The sequence below is a fragment of the Agelaius tricolor genome, unplaced genomic scaffold (assembly GCF_023055355.1).
Source record: "Agelaius tricolor isolate 1412-34295 unplaced genomic scaffold, bAgeTri1.0.p SCAF_19, whole genome shotgun sequence".
Lineage (NCBI taxonomy): Eukaryota > Metazoa > Chordata > Aves > Passeriformes > Icteridae > Agelaius > Agelaius tricolor.
Window position 1 is genome coordinate 4,258,491 of NW_027269279.1, and position 21,062 is coordinate 4,279,552.

The following is a 21,062-nucleotide window of genomic DNA, read 5'->3' on the forward strand; positions in this document are numbered from 1 at the left end:
TTAAACTCACTTCATTTTCCACTGTGGCTTGATTAATTTCTGTGTGTAGCTGAGGCCTTAAGGATAGAAGCTGTCACCTATTTCTAATCACAGATTTAATCTTTAGATTTGTTTTCAGACCTGAAAGAGAACAAATTCTGAAGTTATGTTGAAAGTAGTCCAGGTTGCATGAAATCTTCATAGTGAAGTATCAATAGGGTGAAAATTTAAGTGCAGATTTGAATAATTCCTCCTCCTCATGCCAAAACAGATGTCACAAAGGGAGAGAATATTTCGGATAGCTGATATGTTTTGATGTGCATAGATAAAAAACCTTGCAAGGTAATGCAGGATGAGAATTCCCACTGATGGGAAAGGCACTGGAGAGGCAGACAGGGTAACAACAGTCAGAACCTGCACCTCAGGCCTGGTCAATCTAAGTCTCTTAGAATTAACAAATATCAAAATTTTATTGAAAAAGGAGGTTTTTGTTTCTGGGGCAAATGATTTTTGAGAATCAGCTGTGGAGCTGCTTTGAGGAGTCCCTCAGACCTGCAAGCCTTGTGCTGTCTGTGGTTGAGCCTGCCAGGCACTGAGGTAATGGGCATGGGGCACAACTTCAGAGTAATGTAAGCAAGGTGGAATTTAATTTCTGTCTGCACTCTATTCTCTACACACTTGATTTTATAGGAATCTAACTGTTAAATAGCACACTTGAGTGCAGCTAAGACTTAGGTTTTAGGTAAAACTCAGCTAAAATGCAACCTTTCTTTCAGATTCTGAGCAGCTTTCTGAGTTTTGCAAGGCCATCATTTTATTCAGCCCATCTAAAAACATCTCAGTTGTATACATACAGACAAAATGAGAAAATCTTGTTTAGAACAAAATTTAAAAAAAATATGAGGGATGAATGGCACTTTGCAATCCTTAGAGTCACCATTTAACAACAGACAAATGTCACCATGACATATCTGAGCTGATATTCCCCAGAAAGTGGAGCATTAGGACACTGCAGCAAATCTTTGGTGTGGAAGTGGAGCAGGAAGCATCGTTCTGCAAGATACTCAAGGTTATGCCTCTTGTAAGTGCATCCAAGTTGCTGAGCTTTCCAGCTGGCCACCTGCCATGGAAAAGTCCAAGCTCAACATTCTCTCATGGCTGGTGTTAGCTGCTTTTTCAGCCCACAAGATCTAAGATATTTATTTCCCATCCCTTGATCTGATAAGATTTGAAAGGGAAACTCGCTGGTAAACTTGTGATTTAGTCTTGATCAGATAGTCAGTACTGCTGACTAGATTAATTCAGGAGGTGCTTTTTTTTTGTCACTGTCTGTTCTAGTTCTGCAGATGTCTCCTGTAAACAAAGCAAGTTTCAGGTTTGCATTCTGACCTGCTGGGAGCAAGGACTAACGGGATTGTGCATCATTCCAGGGGATGCAGAAACATCCAGCTGCTTCTAAATTCTGCCCTGTTGGTTGAAAATGCCCATTTCTCCATGGCAGCTGCCCAGTGAGCATAAATGGGATAATTTGCTGGTGATGGGCCAGAATCTTGGCTCCATCCCTCCTTGTGCAGCTCAGGACTTTGTCCTAGCAGTGCTGGCTCAGTTGCTTTTGGGGTGCTGCTGATGTGGCTGTGCCTGGAACGAGGAGCTGAGCCTGGCGCGCGCTCGCTCGGCTCCGCGAGAACTCCGGAGAGGAGATGAAAGGGCCCTGGCAGCACTTGCAGACAATGAATTCCCTTGGACAGTTGGCAGGGAAACAGGAAGGAATCCTTCCATGGGATGCTTAGGAGTAGGTCTGGCAGCCACTCGTGCCAGCTCTGAGCCGGGCTCGCTGCTGATGTTGGATGCAGTTGTTGGGCTATTTTAGTTGTTTAAACATAGCTGTGATTCTTCCACATGAATTTGGTCCCTTGCATCCACTCCTCAACTCTTGCTAGCTGCTGGTCAGTGAAGGGGAGGACATGCTGAATCCCTGATGTGCAGGTCTGTCTGGTTAAGGATTTGTCTAGATTTATTTTTTTGGGAAGCTAACATTTAACATATTTATGTTACACTTTGTGTTTTGTTTGTGGCCAGTACTGTTTTCTCTGCTGTTTGCACCTGTTTTTCTTCCAGCCACTGCAAATCTGTGAAGCAGAAACAGCAGTGATTAAGATAGTAAGTATGAGTAAAATCAAAATTACAGGGATTTTTTGTTAATATTTCTTGAAACTTTTAGTGTAGGATGGAGCCTGCCTTAGTCTATTACAGAAAATTCCTTTCTTCCTGGAGGCACTGCTGCTGGTGTGCATATTTGAGACAAATGGACAGAATTGTTAACCTAGTCCAAGAGTAATTTATCTCATCTACATCCTGTTGATGTAGAAATACCTAGAATTTCAGGAAAAAATGTAACTCTAGTTTTCCCTTGCAGCGCTTGGGAGAAAGAATTGCTGTGTTAGATTGCTGGAAAAAGCTAACACATGTTAAGAGTTGCCCTTCAGCAAAGAACCCTGCTCCTGTGTGAGTGTTTCTTAGCTGCAAGGCTGGAATTTCAGTCACAGGATTCCACAAATCTTAGTACTGATGTGGAAGCTCTGATTAACCTCAAGTTTTTCTGGAGAATTAAATAAATATTTTTCACCTATTATTTTCCATATGCTGCAAAGCACAGTTAGGCCATGTGTCATGGAGGATGAGTTGATATAAACCCACCCTGTCATGTCCCAACAAATTTTTCCATTGCCTGTTTGGACTGAGATGACAAATAATGAATTTTTTAAATATTTTCAGACCTTAACATCTGATACCTACAGTGTGTGAACAGGCAGGAGAAAGAAGAGGTAATTTTTAGAAGTTTGGAACCATATGGTACTTTTTTTGTAGTTGGCATGTTTGTAGGGTCCAGATAGCAGCAACTTGGATAAGCACTGGAGTTGCTGGATGGGAGCCAGGAGCTCAGTCTGTAGTTAAGGAGGAAGTTAAATAACACTGGGGAGATTTGATAGCTGGAATTCTGTACAGCTTAAATAAGGAGAAGTGGTTGGTCTCTGCACTGGAGCTGGTGATTGAATGAAAAATTAATGTTTGTCTTGTGTCAATAAATTTCGATGCCCAGACAGGATGTAGAATATCTGTAGAACAGAATTGCAGTGTCCAATGGGCATCAGCATTTCAGGGCAATTTGGGTTACTTCAGCATCCTCTGGGGGAATTCTTAACAAGCACAGACTTGCTCACCTCCTTGGAAAATAATACTGAATTCATCAGCTGTCAGAGAGGAGAGAACACATTTCTGGCCGCAGTAAATCCATGCCCTGTTAGCAGTGAGGCTGAATAGAAGTGCAGATTTAGCAGTAATCTCTTGAAGGAGCCCAAGGGCTTGGGCAGGGGGAGTTGTTTGTTTGCAGCTGTCCCTCAGGAGAGTTTTAGCCCTTGGGCAGAAGCAGGGTGCAGAGCCTGAGCCCCTTCACTTCCAAAGGATTTGTGTGTTGTGGTGGCAGGGTGTCATCCTGCTGCTTGTGTCCAGTGCCTCTCACTAAGGAAATCATTTTCTCTATCACTTTTAGATGGTGAGGTTTTGGTTCTAATTTCAGTACCCAAAAACTTGGCTGATCTAACTCCTGAACATTTTAAAGTACTGGGCTCCTGGTTATTTTGTAGCCTTGCTTCTCCCTTGGGCCTCTTGCTTTTCTAAAACATCTCAAGTGGTGACATTCAGACCCCTTACAGTCAAGAGGTGATTGACATCCCAGGAAACCTGGAAAAGGGGAGATCTCAGTGTTTGCAAACAAAGATTTTGCTTACAAGTTTGCTGTTTGTCCGTAGATGTCTCAAGCAGCCATCATGGAGTAGTTCCTTAAATAAAGGCCAGCTTTGGATGAAATTCTGTCAATGCTTTCAGTCCATCCCATTTATGTATCCAAGGTCTCAGAGCTGGGAGATTCCCAAACATCTTCCTAGGGTCTCCTGGATTCCCTCTGTGTTTCTCAGCCCTGCTGCTGAATGTTTCCCAGCTCCTGAGCAGAGGGTGGGTGCCCACCACTGGTGTTTTATCTGGATCAGTGTTTTATCTGGATCAGTGTTTTATCTGGATCAGTGTTTTATCTGGATCAGTGTTTTATCTGGATCAGTGTCCTCTCACCTTGCAGACTCTGCTGCAGTTTGTGGCAGTTATTTGCAGTGTCTGTTTCTCTGTAGTGTGGGAATTCTGTTAGATCTGTATTTTGTCTTTCTGTTTGATCTGTGTTAGATGCTTCCTTGAAGTACAACATTTCCTTCCTCTGTGGTTTAATCCATCATCTGAAACAAGCTAAGACTGACAGGTCTACCTTAAATTGTGCACTCTAAATTTAGCAGCCAGAGACAGAATGATCAGGAAGGGCTAAATTAATATTATGTCAAAAAGGCCTTGGGACAAGGAAAGCAAAAAAGCCAATTTGGAACAGAGGGTCCCCTTTCAAGTCTTCTAGTTCAGAGCAGAATATAGAGGAACTGCTTTTCAGCAGGAAAAGTTTGAAATGAGCCAGTATTTTAGGGAGCTGGACAATGGGATGTGTCACTGTCCTTTATGATCTGACCAAGGCTCACTCTGAATAACTGAGGGTTACAGTGGCAGGTTGATAAATTCTGGCCTTCCAGAACATGTCTGCTGAGTTTCTGGGGTCTTTTAAAGCTTTCTGTGCATTATTTTCATGCAGTAAACACTGCTTGGGAACTCTGCCCAAAATGAGGCTATCAATGGCAAAGGAAGTGATGCCAGATTAGTTGTAATATTTCTGTGTGGAGATTTCCTATGTGCTCTGAACGTAGCCTGAAGGGACAGGGATGTTGAATTCAATCACTATTTTCATGGTGACTTATTTGGAGCTCATGTTAAGATGGCATTCACATTGCACAAAGTATGTAGATTAAAGATTCTTTTTTTTCAGGGCTTTCGCCCCTTGAGAATGCTGTGGTCAAAATAATCTAGCATATAAAAAGAGTTCTAGAGGGCTATTTCAGGAAGCAGGAGTATATGTTTACATTTCAACTTTCCTCCCTTTCTCTTCCACCAGTCACTTTTTAAACAAATTGCACTATTTTCTCTGGCTTCACCAAACTTTATACTGCAGATAGGCCAGTTTAAAAGAATAACAATTTTTTTTTTTTTTAAATAATCCAATAACGATACTGCATTGTGGGCTCATTTGAGGCCTTCTGTTTGTGTTTCTTGATTCCCCCAGTTCCCAGATGTCCAGTGACTCATCCTCCTGAACAATGGGAACAGCATCTCCCAGTCCTTCTCTTGGTCCCAGTGGCAGAAGTGTTACTCAGAGGGTCTGGACTGCACAGGGAGGGGAGCTCAGAGTGACAGAATGAGTCACCCCAGCTTTGTGGTCACTCCTGTGTGGGCAGCAAGGAGAGGAGCACCAATGGTCACTGCTGTACTCTGGGGCACTAAAATGGGATCATCTGAGCTACATAAAATTCATAACTGAGAGGTCAGTGCTCCCTCCCCCACAGCTGTCCCGTAAAACACGGGCTGTGGGTGCAGGAGACACCACTGAAACATCTTGATTTATTATCAGGAGGATGAGAATCCATAAAAATAGCCAACTGGCTTGTAACTTTCCAGTGTGAAATGTACTAATCGAGGACTAGTTAAAAATAAAATAAATAAGAAATGTCAGTGTGTGAATGCTTCACTGACAGACTGCTGGGACTGTGACAGAACAGGGCTTCCTATCTCAGAATTGTGCTGGTTGAAGTTAAATAGTCTTTCATATTTTAAAAGCATTATTCATGAATAATGTTACAATATTTTTAAAGGAAATAGTGTACTGTTAGGACATTGTAAGATGTGAGTCTTTTTGAATCTGAAAGGCAGAAGCTCAACAACTTTCTATGAGCACCATTGATCTGAGGAAGTTTCTGGAGCTGCCACAGTTTTTCTTGCAACATCAGCCTGTAAAAGATCTGATCTGGATCTTTTTTGTTTGTTTTCTAAGTGAACACACCAAGATGTGATTATATTTAGGTAGTTACACTTTGTATAAATACACATAGAGGGTATAAATATACATATATTATAAATAACTTCAGCTTTCATTTCTACATTGCAAGCATAGCTTGAAATAGATTGTGATGTTAAAATAAGCTTTCTTTTTCCCCAACAGAACCATTAAAATATTGAAATTGAAGGCATCAATCTGCATAAAGTTATTTTTAGTATCTGATGAATCAATTGCAAATATTTGCTGACACTTTTATAGGAAGTCATGGTCATGGACCTGAAATAACTGGCTGAGATCTGGAGGAGGAAAGCACTTGAACTGCTAAGCCAGCTTTGAATGGAGCTGAATGGCTGGATGAATATTGGGGAAACACTAAATATTTGCACTGAAAAAGCCAAACCAGCTTCTTTATGGCCAGTGTCATAAAGAGAAAAAATAATTCAACACAAAAGAGGCAGCTGATATTTATTTTGATAATTACTTGCTTTGAATGGAAAATCTACTTTGATTTAGAAACTGTGCGTGTATATTTAAATACATACATTTATATACATAAGCATTTGTTTGTATGTGTGTGTAATACCCAAAGCATGAGACAGCTTTGCATAAATAATAATTTATTAGTGGAATTCAAAAATCCCGTGAAGTGCAGCTTGATATAAAACTCAGTGAATTTGACTTCTAGATGTAATTAATATTGCTGTCTGAATGACTAGGAAAAATGAATACAGAAAGGAATGTTCAGTTAGCATAATTGTTCTAATTAGAAACACTAACAGCAAACAGTTGTGAAACCTGGAGTTTCCATATTTTCCTCATTTAATACATTTCATGTTACTCATCACGTCAGTTAATGCCCAGTGCCTGTGAGTGCTGCTGCCTGGAGGAGCTGAATGTGCTTCCCAGAAGATCCCAGTTTGCTGTAAATCTGACTAAGATGTAGGACAAGGTTATTCCAGAAGCCCTTGGAGCAGGAACTGAGTTCACATTTCCCTAGGACTTAATAAAGAATCATTAATCAGGGAATCATTAAGGCAGGAGGTTTTGAGTGTGCGCACTGGCTTTGGGCTTATTACTCTGGCACGTTTTTGGTGGGTGTTTTTCCTCCCTTCATGTTTGTGTGCTTTCATGTTTTGAGGGTTTTTAAACTTCAAACCCTCTGGAGCTTGTTGAGGATTTGTTGTTTTGGCTGGAAACAGATATTTTGACTTAAGAACTGGATGCCTTTGGATTCTGTGTTAGAGGAGAATATTGAGATTCCTTCAGATCTGTCAGACCATGCATATGGTGCTCACACCTGTTCCAGCCACCTGACTTACCCAGCCCTCCCAGTGCTTTGCCATTGCTGATTAAAATTTCCCTGAGCAAATTATGTGGCTTAATTGCAACGTTAATAAGAGCTGGGTAAGAATCTAGAGAATAATCTGTTTTCCTTAAATCACTGCAGAAATGAACGTGTATTTTTTCCATTAATCAGTTGATTTTCTTAGCTCCCTATCAATGTGCAGAATGTCAGAGTGATGGATGCTGGGGTGGGAATGAGGGGAGGCAGATCCTGCCTGTGTGTCCCTGCATTTCACAGGCACATGGCTGTTCCTGCTCCAGCCTGGGAGGGGGGACAGACAGACAGACAGGCAGGGACTCTTGAAGCAACTGGGTAGAAAATTGGAGGAATGTCCATCAGAAATGGCCCCTTTGCAGTATTTTTGCATGTCTGAAGGAGCTGTTTGGGATGGAGCACCACAGATAGAGAAGGGGTTTTTTTGTAGCTTCAGTGATCTTTTCTTTCTGGGCTCTCCCATCTCCTGAATATGACTAATGCTGTACAGGAAGCCCTTTTCTCTTATTCATGCAGTCTGTGATATCTCTTCTGATCCACAGAGTGCCAAAAAATACAGGAAATTACTTTCACCTTATGAAAATTCATGATTGTAAGGAAGCTCTTAGAGCAATTGTTCTTTGGAAACTTCCCCTCTCCCCCACCCCACCCCCAAAAAAAGAAGTGGTTTTTTTTCTGCCAGCAATCCATTGTAAATCTTTTGTTGATACGTGGTACTCTTTTGCAAATCCATGTGTTCTCTCTCCTTTATGAAAAGACACTTCCAGTTTTAAATGTTAGAAAATAATAAGCTGCAGCTCCTTTTGTGTGTGCCTTATGCTGGGAGTGTGTACTTGTCCAACACTGAATCCTCTGATCTCCAGTCTGATTCCTCACAATGAGCTGTTGTGTTCATCTGTTCAGAGTTGTGCTGGGGGCAGGAATTCTCTTCTGTCTCAGGGCTATGGTGTAGAGGAGGATGTATGGTTTAGGAGCCTTTATTGCAGCTGGAGCACTTGGAGGAAGTTCCATTCTGAGTTAGTGACTTGATGAGGGCACCTACTGTCATTTGGTCATGACTGACAGCCCTGCTTCATGATAAAGAGTGGGTTTTCCTGCCTAAAATCACTAAAAGGCAGCAGGATTTTCCACTTTATCATTCTCATGGCATGGCTACAACTCCAAGACATATCCTGAACAATAAAGAAGACTTACTGAATTACTTCTTCATGAAAGGAAGCATTTGCTGGAGGGTTTTACTCCAGAGTAGTCTGCATATGTATGGAAACAATATTGTTATTTCTTTAAAAGTCTGTGCAGGGCTTCTGGTCCCCACTTAATGCAGAGAGGCCTTTGGTTTGGGTGGGACACCCAGGCAAGCTTGTTTGATAAAACACCCAGTCCTCTTACACAAGAGTAAATTTTCACACAAGAATGACTTCTCCCTGTACATGTTCCTATTTTCTTCTTGATAAAATTGCTGAAAGACTTTTTACAAGATGAGCAAGTCTATTATTAAAAGTCTTGAGCCCAGAAGGGGAGCTGTCTGTATAAGAGCAAGTCCTTGAAGTGCTCCTTTTTTCCTTTGTTTGTGACAAGCAAGTCTAGCTTAAGTCACCATTAATTGTGGGGGACTTAAATCTTCCACTTTTCTAGGATATGCTTTTGTTCACTGTTATGAATTTTAAACAAACTACACTGTTTTCTTGTAAATGTGTTTCATTTTTTACTCCCACTCAGTGTCAGTTAACTGCACTTATCTTACAAGGGGGAAAAAAACCAAATTCTTTTAAGTCAAAGAACTGACTTTGATAACACTACTCTTTTATTGTAGAGATTTACTGGATAGATCTGAACATTTGTGTAAATCTCTTCACAACTTTGATTTTTCCAGACCTGGTGATATTGCTTTGTTAGATCTCAGTTCATGTTGGGAAGAAAGCCTTGGTTCTGTTGGATTTGCTGCCCTAGCCACAAGCTCAGTTGCCTTATCTTTGCTTTTCCACAGGGTGAATCAGTGAAATACTTCCTGGATAACCTGGATCGGATCGGTCAGCTGGTAAGAAACCTTCTCCTTCTGAAGCACAGAGCTCCAAGGGACAAGGAGAGCCTGAGTGTGCTGTGATTAATGGGGTTTGCTTGGGCTTTTTCATTTGTTTATGAAATAATTACGCATTAAATTCAGTGTTCTTTCTGTAGGAACAGTAAACTGCAGCTTTCTGAAACTGGAGCTTAGCTTTTGTTTAATCTTTTTTGACAGCCAACAAATGGAAGTTGTATTTGTGCACATATTTTATCAGCCCTTCTGTGCAGTCTCTGGATCTCATTCGCTTTTCCTGATGTTCTGAGGGCTGCTGCTACTTAAGGTAGCAGAATGAAACCTTAGCGAAATAAAAACCATTCCTAGCACTTGTAGGATTCAAACTCTGTAATGAAAACATCTGTCTGGACACTTGGAGGAGAAAGAAGAGAGATGATTTTCCTAAACAGTAGCAATGATAAGGTTCTGAAGAACAAGTTTCTCTGTAGCAGTAGATCGGGGCACAGCCTGTGGTAGAATCTGTTGCTGTACTTGCTGGCCATAGAGTATGGACCTGGAAGAAAAGTTTCCACTAAAGCTTTCAAGATGGTCCTTGTAAAAGTAATGAACTGTGGAAAAGCTAGATTTGAAAAAATCCACCTTTTTGTGATGATTTGAAGTGCTTTATTGAATGCCACCTAAATGGCAGTAACACTCTAGATAAGAATTTCATGATGAAAAAATACACTTGAATCTTAAACCAGGAGGGTTGATGGATGAAAGTGTGAGGTAGTGAATTAGTCCTTTATTTTTGTTCTCATATGACTCAGGATCCTCTGTAGCTGTTTACCAAAGTGTTGAGCTAAATGGTCAACAGAGCAGTGTTTTAAAGTTGAGTATTCATTCTTCATCTGATAATTTTTAAATTTAAAAGCGGCTCTTGGTGATTTTACCCATTCCTTCAGTATTCAGGCATTAGCCAGAATTTTTGAAGGACTTTTTTTGATACTTCTCTCCTTTCTTTGCAGAACTATTTCCCCAGCAAACAAGATATTTTGCTGGCCAGAAAAGCCACCAAGGGGATAGTAGAGCATGATTTCATCATTAAAAAAATTCCTTTCAAGATGGTGGATGTAGGGGGACAGAGATCTCAGCGTCAAAAATGGTTCCAGTGCTTTGATGGAATAACTTCAATTTTGTTCATGGTCTCCTCCAGCGAATACGACCAGGTCCTCATGGAAGACAGGCGCACAAACAGACTCGTGGAGTCCATGAATATCTTTGAGACAATAGTCAACAACAAGCTTTTCTTTAACGTTTCCATTATCCTATTCCTCAACAAGATGGACCTTCTCGTGGAGAAGGTCAAGACTGTCAGCATTAAGAAGTATTTCTCGGACTTCAAGGGCGACCCTCACCGCCTGGAGGACGTGCAGCGTTACCTGGTGCAGTGCTTCGACAGGAAGAGGCGGAACCGCAGCAAGCCCCTGTTCCACCACTTCACCACGGCCATCGACACGGAGAACATCCGCTTCGTGTTCCACGCCGTCAAGGACACCATCCTGCAGGAGAACCTCAAGGACATCATGCTGCAGTGAAGGAGGGCAGCCCCTGCTCTGTTGGAATTTCGCTGGAGGGTTCCATCGAAGTTTTTGATCCTTTCTTTACGGGCCTCGCGTGCGGCGCGGGGCCTGTGCGAATTCCTTGGCTCAGGAATGCTGTACACTAGCCAGTCCAAACAGAGGAGCTCTAGGCCGGAGGAGTCGTGTTGATGTTAGCTACTGAATCACTTGGACTAAAACACTACTGAAACCTGGCCCCGGTCGGTTCTGTACTGAGTTTGGAACGCTGAATGACACAACCACCGTCTGCCTTCTTGGAGAACAGAAATCTCTGACAAACCATGGATGGAAGACACGTTTCCGATGAACACGCTCATTTTTCCGACACTAATTGTACAAACTGCCTTTTTTTTTTGTAGTTTGGAGGTGCTGAATCGATCAAACTAATCTAAACATGATGAGATTGGCAGCTGTATTGGAGAATGTTAATGGAGGTTCCATTCTTAACCCTTAGGAGTATAACCAGGTCTTGTGTGTGTGTTCAGCTTTGCCAGGGGTCTAGAATCCACCTCCCAAGGTGGATGCACAGCTCTTGTCTGAAGGTTTTGCATGAGTCTCCCGAGGGAGAAGTCTAAAACTGTGTAGGGAAACTCATGTTGGAGTAAATGGGATGGGGACTTGAGGCCTCGCTGATTCGGAGAAGGGTTTATTTTGCACTATGCTTGGAGGGTGTCACATCATGGAAAACTGATTTCCTTGGTGCAGCAGCCTGCAGGAGCACCCAGGCACGTATCTGCACAGTGGTTGCTCGAGGGAGATGTGCTCCATGGCCAGCTAGCACTGTCCTCACACCCACAGTGGGCAGCATTTGTGAAGGTTCAGTATCTCATGTGACAGGGCTTCATCTGAACTCAAAAGTTTGGAAGCTGATTAAACTCTTTAAGCAAAGGTTTTGGTAGCACAGCAGCTGCTTGATTAGTTCCCAACAGCTGACCTTGTAGGAAGACTGAACACCCTGGAGATCCCAGCTTTCCAGCTGCACTGATGGATTTGGACAGCAGGACCTTGCTGTAAAATTAGCCTTTAATCTGTGTCTTAATGGGATCTTCAGCCTGTAGTGATGCACATGGAACTCAGAGCACAGCTGGGTTTGGAGTCACCCCTTTGGGCAGTGGTTTGGGTGTAAAATGGCAAGAGGCTGTGAACAATTTGGGTGTGAACTCCAAATTTCCTTGTGCTCTCAGTCTCTGCCAGGTGCCTTTTTTGTGTACAGACATTGAATCTTTTCTATTGCAGTGGGGTACATGGACAAAGAAAGATATTGTAGTGCTATCCTTTAGGTAACTCAAACATAGTTTACTGTGCAATTTTTGTCATAGTTTTTATCCAAGGATAAACCTGAAGGGCTGTTTGTACCCATAAAAAGTCAGCATAAAAAGTCCCTGGAGTTCTTATCCCCTTTGAGCCTGTAATGGCATGTCAAAACAAGCAAAGTTTTACTTCAGCTGGTAATCCCATGGGAAATGTGGTCAAAGAAAAGTCCTGTTCCGTTGTCCTTTCATGTTAATTTGGATAAAATCTGGAATCTTTCTTCCCCTCTGAAGCTTGCAGATGTTCATATCAGTATTTTTGTGTCGTTTCCTGATGTAGCAGCCTCCTGGCTTTCCTTGTGCAGGCTCCAGAGTGGAAAAGCTGTGGCTGTGTCAGTGCCTGTAACAGGAACAGAATCGACATAAGAAGCAACTGAGAAGTTGCAGATGGGAAAACCTAACTTAAATTGCAGCAAACTTAAACAGGAATTAGCTTCCTTGCAACAAGTCTTATTTTGCCAGGACCAACTCTGTCTTTTAAATATTTATTAATTTTTAGTCTTGAAGGGGAAGAATGTTATGTGACTAATATTCAGATGGGGAAAAAAAAATCTTCAGATTATTACATTTGAAAAGGAAAATGTTTCACCACAGCGTGATGCAAACAAGTTTGCTCATCACATAAGGTTGGTTTCTCTGAGCCCATTTGTTTGGCTGAAGACTAAGGCTGCTTTCAAAGCTTTCAGAGGTTTTCTGAGTTCTTGGTGGTGGTTTTCACTTCACACAAGACACTGGGAGAGAGGAGGCAGTTGTGGGCTCACCTGACTTCTAGGCTGACTTGACTTTAGTTCTTAGTTTGCTGTGAGCTTTATTCCTTCACTGAATTTTCCAGATGAGTTAATATTATGCCTGTTTTCTCAAATTAGTTAAACATTCCCTAACAACTGTATTTTTTCTCAATAATTACCTCAGTTTGGTGTCTGAATCTACTGTAGTGTTACCTGGGAGGCATAGCATGGAATTTCTGTTCTGTTTTTCTCTTGACACTCATCCATGGTTTTGTATCCTTAGTCACCTTATGGATTTACCCTCAACAGAGCTAATGATGCAACTTATATTTTAAATAACTTAAAATCTGCACCTGGAAAAGAAACAGCATGAGAGATCTCACTCTGAGCTCTCCAGCTGCTTTTTTTTTTTTTGTATGATATGGCAGTTTTGCACACTAAGTCAGTTATAGGGAGCCAGTTTGCCCACCTTGGGCCCATTATTGCCTTTCTTGTTTTAATTGATGAAATGGGCCCGAGTGTGGGGCTGCAGGTGAAAATCCATATTTTGCCTCTGTCAGGTTTGGATAATGATGGATCACACCAGGAACCCCAGGTCAGGAAACTCTCCTTGCAAAAGTCAAGCACTTCCAAGTTTGCAGAGGAGCTGGCTTGTGAGTAAAAAGGGCTTGGGGGTCTCTTTTAACTGTCAGCTTTCTCTGCAAAATACTCTCCATGCCACAGCTGAGGGGGCTTGGGGGTTTTTTCCAAGGAAAGTTGTAGCATAATAAAGCCAGGAAATCATGTTGTGGTAAATCAGTGAATTACTAAAGCAGAGCTTGGGTGGATGAGGTTGTTCACACTTCTAGGGACAGGCCTGGTGGGTTGCTTAGTCCTTTCACCAGAAACAAATAGAAAACTTTATTTTAAGTGACATCCTGGAGAACTTTGCAGGTAAACACAGCTGGAGAGAGCATCTTTTTTTGTTAGTTTTATAGGCTTATTGTTCATTTGGCTGGTCAGGAAATGGGTCACAGGCAGGATGATGATCAGATGGAGACCTTGAACAAGTACTTTTTTTTTTTAAAGAAAAAAGCAGCTTTTTGCTGTCCCTCCTGACACCCGGGGTCAGTGACAGAATCTTGCAGAGGGGTTGCCTCTCCTGAGGACAAAGAGAGGAAACTCTTGCAGCCTGTGCTTGGGGCAGAGACTTACATAAACCTGGAGCTGAAGTAGAAAAACTAAATGGGAGTCATTTTTCCAACAGTACTTTGTGTTTGTTCCTCAAAGCAAGTGTTAAGCTAATAGAGTGTGTCAGCACTGCAGGCTCTGAGCACTCCTTAGATGCTCTGCAAGGTGACTCGGTGGAGCTCAAAAGGATGAGTGGGTTTCTGCAAGTGACATATTCAATAGGCACTTGTCACTTTGAAGGAAGGAAATAGTTCTTAATGTTGAAAATTACCTAATGGTGGTTATGGAATTGAAATTACTGGCCACTCAGTTTTACAACTCAAAGATGCTTTCAGTTTCATGCAGAGAATGGATCTTATTTAATATGGCAGCCTAGATCATTTGACTTATTAACTTGATAATATATTTAATTTTTTTTTGATTGCTGCTGTGTAAAACCTAGAACTAGGCATGTTACAAGATTGAAGCTCCTGAAGGTGACCATTCCCAGGCCTCCTGAGGCAGGTAAAGCTGAGCTGCAGCCAGGCTGGCAGAGTGGAGAAAGTAATGGCAAATAAACCATAGGGAAATGGAGTAGGAAGAGCTCATTTATACATGTCACTGGACACAGATATATAATTCCCCTAGGACAGCTGAAGTGGCATTTGGTTTGAAAAGTGGTGCATTTGGAGTGTGTCCCATTCTGTCCATGTGTTGCCCCCTGTCCCCATGGCCTCATTCCCTCTGGGAATTCCCATCCTGGTTACTGTGAACTGCAGAGAAATGTAGAATTAAAGCAGTTAAAAGAACAGATGTGGTACCACTGAAGAAACCAGCAGCTCTCTTTAGTGACAGACAGCTGCCTTCCACAGAACAGCATTTTAGAAAACAGGTCCTCTGCTGCCTTTAGATGGCTGTCTTTGTATTAACTGTGTTTTAACTTATATTAACTTATGTTTTGGAGTCTTTTCTATATGTGTACTTTATTGCTGGGGGAAGAATCCTTTTGTGCATGGACCTAGAGGATTTCTCTAAAAGGACCCTCTGATTTTCAAGCAGTGAGTTTTAGCTTGGCTTCTGTCATCAGATTTCCAGGAGTACCTGCTGCATTGATGGATGATTTGATGTGTGCCAGCTTGAGAGACAAGCAGGATATGCAGCAGCACCTCCACACAGTGCAGTTTGTCATGTACACCAAACACTGAGCTCATGCTGAGAGCTGTAAGTTGGGCTGTACCCTCTTTTCTGTGCTCTCTTTCTAGTATAAAAGCACGTGGTGTAGTCAGGGGTTTCATACAGCACTGCCAACTCTTTACCTCATGCTCTGTAATTCTGTAACACAAAGTGCTGGGTGGGGTGTTTCAGTAGCAACTATAAAACATCTGTGCCTACTTTTGTAAATGAGCTTTTAACAGTTTTTGTAGGGAGCATCCATTATGGATCAGGAAGACTGGCATGGTCTGGGCCAGGCTTGGCCTGAGTTAGTGCTGGCTCCACACAGCTCTAGGTGAGGTCTAGCCTAGTGAGGAATAATGGGTAATGCAAGGCCTAGTGCTTTTTAATAATGCCTGTTGTGTAATTAGCTGGGGTGAGCTCTGCTTTGTGCTGTGACGTGGGCACTTCTTTGTTTTAACACTAATCTTGTTTTGCATAGATGGAAATGAGTAAAGCCAGGAGTTTTGGAGCTGAATCTGCCTCTCTGCTAACCAGGTGATGCTGCCTCTTTGCTCACCTTGGTGGTTGGGCAGTCCAGCTCGATCCTTGATGTTTTTATCTTGACAATGGCATTTGGAAAGCAGTGTTAAAGTTTGTCTGTGTGTTGATATGCTTGTGTTTTACTGGGTGGGGAGTGTGGAGGTTCTAGATTGTCAGTGCTGGTGGTTCTGTGCCTGGCTTGAGGAGCTGCCCCAGCCCAGCTCTTGGCCTGTGACTGAAGGTTGGATCTTCTGTCTGGTGTGAAAATAGAGGGGGAAAAAGAGCAGCACTAACTTCCAAGGTGGGCATTTTGGTAAAAAAAAAAAGCCAAAGTATGTTGGAGGGGAGCAGGAGAGGGGAGCTAGTGTCTAAACAGATGCCAAAAGCTGATGGTGCTTGAAGGCTGTATTGAAGTGAAATGCCATCTGCACTGACCCAAAAGCTTTGAGTGACTCCAGAGAGCCATTGGCTGTGAATTGAGAGCAGCAGGCTGGCAAGGCTGGCCCTGCCATTGTTCATCTGTTCATCACTGGGTGCTAAAACTCAATTTTGATAAAATACAGTATGCAGATCTCTGGCCAGACAGTGCATCTTACTCCTTCCTGACAGCTGCTTAAGCTTTCTTCAAGATACCAGAGCACAAGAAGGTAGGAGGCTGTTTCCATTCTTTGCATAACAGCTACAACTGATGGAGGGCAACATTTTTTTAATAAGTAGGGCCTGAGAGAGCATCTTTTGAGGGCAGTGGCAGGTTTTGAGTAGCACAACTTCTCTGCTGTCACTTGCCACCGATCTCTTGTGCAGGTGGTTGGGCACAGAGGCTGAGAGGAGGTGGCAGGGAGCAGGGGCTGGGGGCAGGAAGGATCTGCTGGGAGCTCACAAGGCTTGGGAAGGTGCTTGGTGGACTTAGGTGAGGGAGAGTTCCTCCAGTTGTGTTGTCTGGAATGTGGAATGGGCTTGAATTGATGACACAGATTAAAAGGTGTTTTCTGGAGACTCCACTGAACAGCAGTGCTGGTGTTTCTCGCTCTAGTGAGGAGTTGTCTTGTTTGTGGAATCAAAATGTACAAAACAAACTGACAAAACACCAGGTTGTCTGTGGCACAACCACATAGCTTAGGAAGCCAAGTGATGTTATCTTTTATTCTGCAATGTACTTGCTCTCTGGTGCCTATGCATTAACACACATACTATGCAATATCAGTCTTTTTTTAAACCAGTTCACTACATTGGGCAAGAAAGGCCTGAGTTTAGCCTTAATTTTCTTAACAATTCACAGGAAAGTACTTTAAAAACAGTGACAAACTAAAAGAAGGTGGAAAATGCATAAAGTAAAAGCACAGTCCCAGACTGCTCACATAAGTGTCTTTCTAGCACCAAAACAGCATCCGTGATAGAAGCAGCTACTTGCTGTAATAGTTTCAACTTATGAAAACTGTGTACTAGATAAAATTATATTGTGATGTGTAAAAAGTGTATTTTATAGCTTTGGTGACTTAGTTTACTGTTTTGTATATATGAATTTTATAAATCTATTAAAACTTGACTTGTTATACTGTTCTTATGGGTTTTATCTTTCAACAAGAGTTTGAGGTGACTTGATTACATTTTTTTTCTGTGAGAGAGTTGCCTTTTGAACAAACAGCAGCATGGGCTGTATGAAATCTGTCTGTAACCTTCAGGTATCTCCCACTCCTCCAGTCCTGGTTGGAATTATTCTTCCTGAGTGTGTCCAGGAGCTCAGGCTGGTGGCTCATTAACCTGGCTGGAACTTGGAGCTCCTTCTTCTGGGGCTGCCTGGGGCATTTGCACTGCTGGGAGGTGGGAGGGGAGGCACAGCTGGACTTTGCTGATGCATTTTGGGCTCAGCAAGGGAAGAGAATTGGGCCTGTAGAGATGGCAGCACCTGCTGGGGATTGCTCAGTGCTGTGTAGGATGTGGTAATGAATAGCCAAGGGGATCAATAAATAACCATTGACCTTGCCCAAGGGCAGGCCCCTGTCTGGGAGCACAGCAGGACCTTTGGGGGTCACCAGTGTCCCTGTCACAGAGATTGGCCTGAACTCAGGCTCCAGGCCTTGGGAATGCCAGTACCTTTCCTCACATTCCCTCACTTCCAGAGGTCTCATCTGGCAGATTTTTGTGGCCAGTCCTGATTGTTTCTTGTGTAACCTGTTAGTGCCAAGTCAGTTCCACTGCCAGTGCACAACTTGAAACACTTCATGGGGCATTTTTGGTCCTTTCCACCAGCAATTGGAAATGCAGCTCTTCAGCTGCATCAGGTCTTTGGGAGTGGCTGCCTCTGTCCCTGGAGCTGCTGGGCACTTTCAGGTGAGATTTATTGCCAGTGTTCAGCATCTCTGCTGAGCAGCAATTGCAAATTCAATTTGCTCTAGCAGAAGGTGCCCAGGTGTGATCACTAAAGCCTGAGAAGCTCTCAGCAGCAGCAGGAGCAGCTCCAGGGGATCTCTTTGGTGAGCTCTGTGCAGCAGAGTGGCCCTTTTGGGGCCCAGGTGTTGCTGTGAGATGCCCTTTCCTAGCTCAGCTGCTCCAGAAGAGCAGAGCTGCAGCAGTTGGTTCTGCAGGTGGGTTTGTTCAGTGCCAGTCAGTGCTTGTGCCCCAGGGAGAGCCTAAACTCCATAAATTGTCTTGGAATTACCTTCCCAGGAGCAGCACAACTCCCTGTTCAGAATCAGAGTATCTCTTCTGCAATTTCAGTAATCCAACACTGAAGATAAAAGGGAAAACATGTCTGTTTCCCCAGGGAGAGGCTGCTCTAAAATGCAAAGTATAGCTTGTATTTTTGCTCAAGTGAGCAAGGTGTAAGGTTTGGGGTGGTTATAGTAATATTAAAGTATTCCTTAGAACTCTCTGAGGAGAGAAATTAAATGAATCCTTGTGGTTTCTAGCTCCAGCCTAGTATCTCATTATCCTTACAGACTGGGAGGAAGTTTACTCAGTTACTAATCCCAGATTTCTTGCCACTCTTCCCAGGACTGACTGGCATCTTGGCAAGCTGTGTGGTGTTAAGGCAGGAAGAGTTAATTAGGAGGAGTGTTCAGGGATTTTTACCAAAAGTAGCTTTCCTTTAAAGCCTCAGTTTTGCACAGCAGAAGCAGATTTCAGTGAGAAGTTCCATTTTTAGGGGACAGAGGTGGTCACAGCCACTGTTAAATTACAGAGTGATCATGCTACTGAAATGTCTGTGGAAGGTGCTGCTTTTTCCTCTCCCACCCTTGCAAACTGTTGGAGGCAATTGCACCCCTAGCTAGTAAAGAGCATGGAATTTTTTGTTGTGTTGGGGTTTTTTCCCTCTGGACAGTGGCTTTGTCTCCCCTCTCCCTTCAGCTACAGCAAGTCCTTCTTTTCAGAGCAGCAGTGGAATGTTCTGCCTGTTTATTCTTGGGAGAAGATATTTGTCTTTATGAGCTTGTAAAGCTATTAAAAGCCTGTTTTTTACTATGTTCAGCATTAGACTTTAGAAGTTGCTTCAAAACCAAGTGTCCTTGAGCTTGGGGCAGTGAGGGTGTGACTGAGCTGCCTTGGAGGGGCAGGGTGCTGCAGGTAGCCACAGGATGGTGTGGTCTGGGAGATGCTCTGAGCCACAGGAGCCCAACATGGACTGTGCTGGGCTTTAGGGGTTGTTACATGGAAGCCAACAGCAGGTGCAGGGAGGAGGAGATGCTGGTTCTGCTGGGGGATCTCCTGAAGGTGGCTCAGGTGCAGGATTCATGCTCTGCCTGTCACCACGAGCCAGGGGAGCACAAGCAGCGCCTGCCAGGGCTGCCAGGCAGAGCCCTGGGCCGTGCCTGGCTGCTGGCACTGTGTCCTCTGGGAGCTGCTGGCCCTGCCCTTTGAGTGCCCCTTCCCTTGCCCTGCCTCTCTTCTGCCAAGGCTCTCCAGGCTGTGGCTGAGCTGCTGCTCAGGGAGCACCCAGGTCTCCTGCCCACTGCCTGCCACACACAGGAGCTGTTCCTGGACCTCTGTGACCAGCCCCATCCTGGCTGCTGCAGTGCAAGTGATTTCTGCATGTTGGATTTATACATAGAGCACCCTGCTCCTTCTTGCTGGTGGTTGATCCACAGCTTGACCTTCTAAAGTGACTCCTAATTATCTCATCTGGATTTCTGTCTCACAGCTTACTCAGCTGCTCATTAGCTGCAAGCCATGTTCCCACACCTTTCCAAGTAGAAGGATCTCCCCAGGAACTGCTGCTTAACATGCAGGAAATCTCATTTAGGGGCTTACCTTCAGTTTGGCCTACTCCTTATTCCTGTGCCAGCTGTTTTCTGCCCCCCTGCAACTCTGGTACATGCAGAGAGGAGTAGGAGCTGTGCCTTTGTGTTTCAGTTCTGGTTATAACCTTCATTTTCAGTGTAAGCTTGGCCAGTGATTTGCTCCTCTGTGACCCAGGCTGCCTCCAGGCCTTTCACTGGTGTGGGCTGGGGCAAAGTGCTGCTCACAGGCCCTGTGCTCAATGTGCTGCTGTGAGGAGGAGTAATGTCTTCACATGACCAAACCCTGCAGTGGAATATTGCAGGGACCCTCTCCTCCAGCTGCTGAAGAACTTCCAAGTGTTTTCAGCCACTTTCTGCCTCTTGCTTGTGGGCACTGCTGAGCAGCCCAGGTGAAAGCTCTGAGTTTCCATCTCATTTATGTCTTACCTGCAGCCCTTGTGGACAAGCTGAGCAGGTAAGTGCTGGCCCTGGCAGTGATGGTGTCAAAAATACCTGTTTGCAGTCACAAGAGCTCTCAGCAGAAATTCCTGCTCTCACAGCAGCATTCACATGTGCCAGGTGTCACAAGGAGTCCCCATCTGTGACTTCTGCCAGCCCTTCCGTGCCACCCCACTCCTCTGCTGTCTCTGGAATGTTATGATGGGAAGCTGCCTCTGTTCTCTTGGGCAGGGTTGTCATCCTGAGCCTCTTTCTGGGACGTTTCTAAAGTTCAGCCTAAGAACTCAGTGCAGAACCAAGGAGGAGCAAACAAGGCTGAACAGAGAATAATCTCTTGCTTAAAATAGCAAATGTGTTCAGGCAACAACTGAGTGAGTTCGGGGGCAGAACGGGGATTTGTAATTCAAGCAGGGTTTGTTTGGAAGGTTTCTGCTGCTGGGAAGAATGTGTTGGATGAGAAGCCTTGGATGAGGAGCCGTCACCTTTGCGGCTGCCAGGAGAGGGCGGCAGCCGCGATTCTGCTGCTCCAGGCTCGCAGCCTGGAAAATGTTTCCAGGAATTGCCGTCATCGGCCCCGAAGCCAAACTC

The 21,062-nt window shown here is 43.7% G+C and overlaps 1 protein-coding gene across 1 annotated transcript in view; it reads left to right on the forward strand.

Moving 5' to 3' along the window:
• The window catches only part of GNA12 (G protein subunit alpha 12), a 40,641-nt gene extending 23,283 nt beyond the window's left edge, over positions 1–17,358 (forward strand). The window contains exons 3-4 of the mRNA XM_071443933.1: positions 9,283–9,333; positions 10,323–17,358. Coding sequence (XP_071300034.1) covers positions 9,283–9,333; positions 10,323–10,892 — 621 coding nt within the window. The 3' untranslated portion in view covers positions 10,893–17,358. The remainder of the gene's footprint in view (positions 1–9,282; positions 9,334–10,322) is intronic.
• Positions 17,359–21,062: the final 3,704 nt, after the last annotated feature.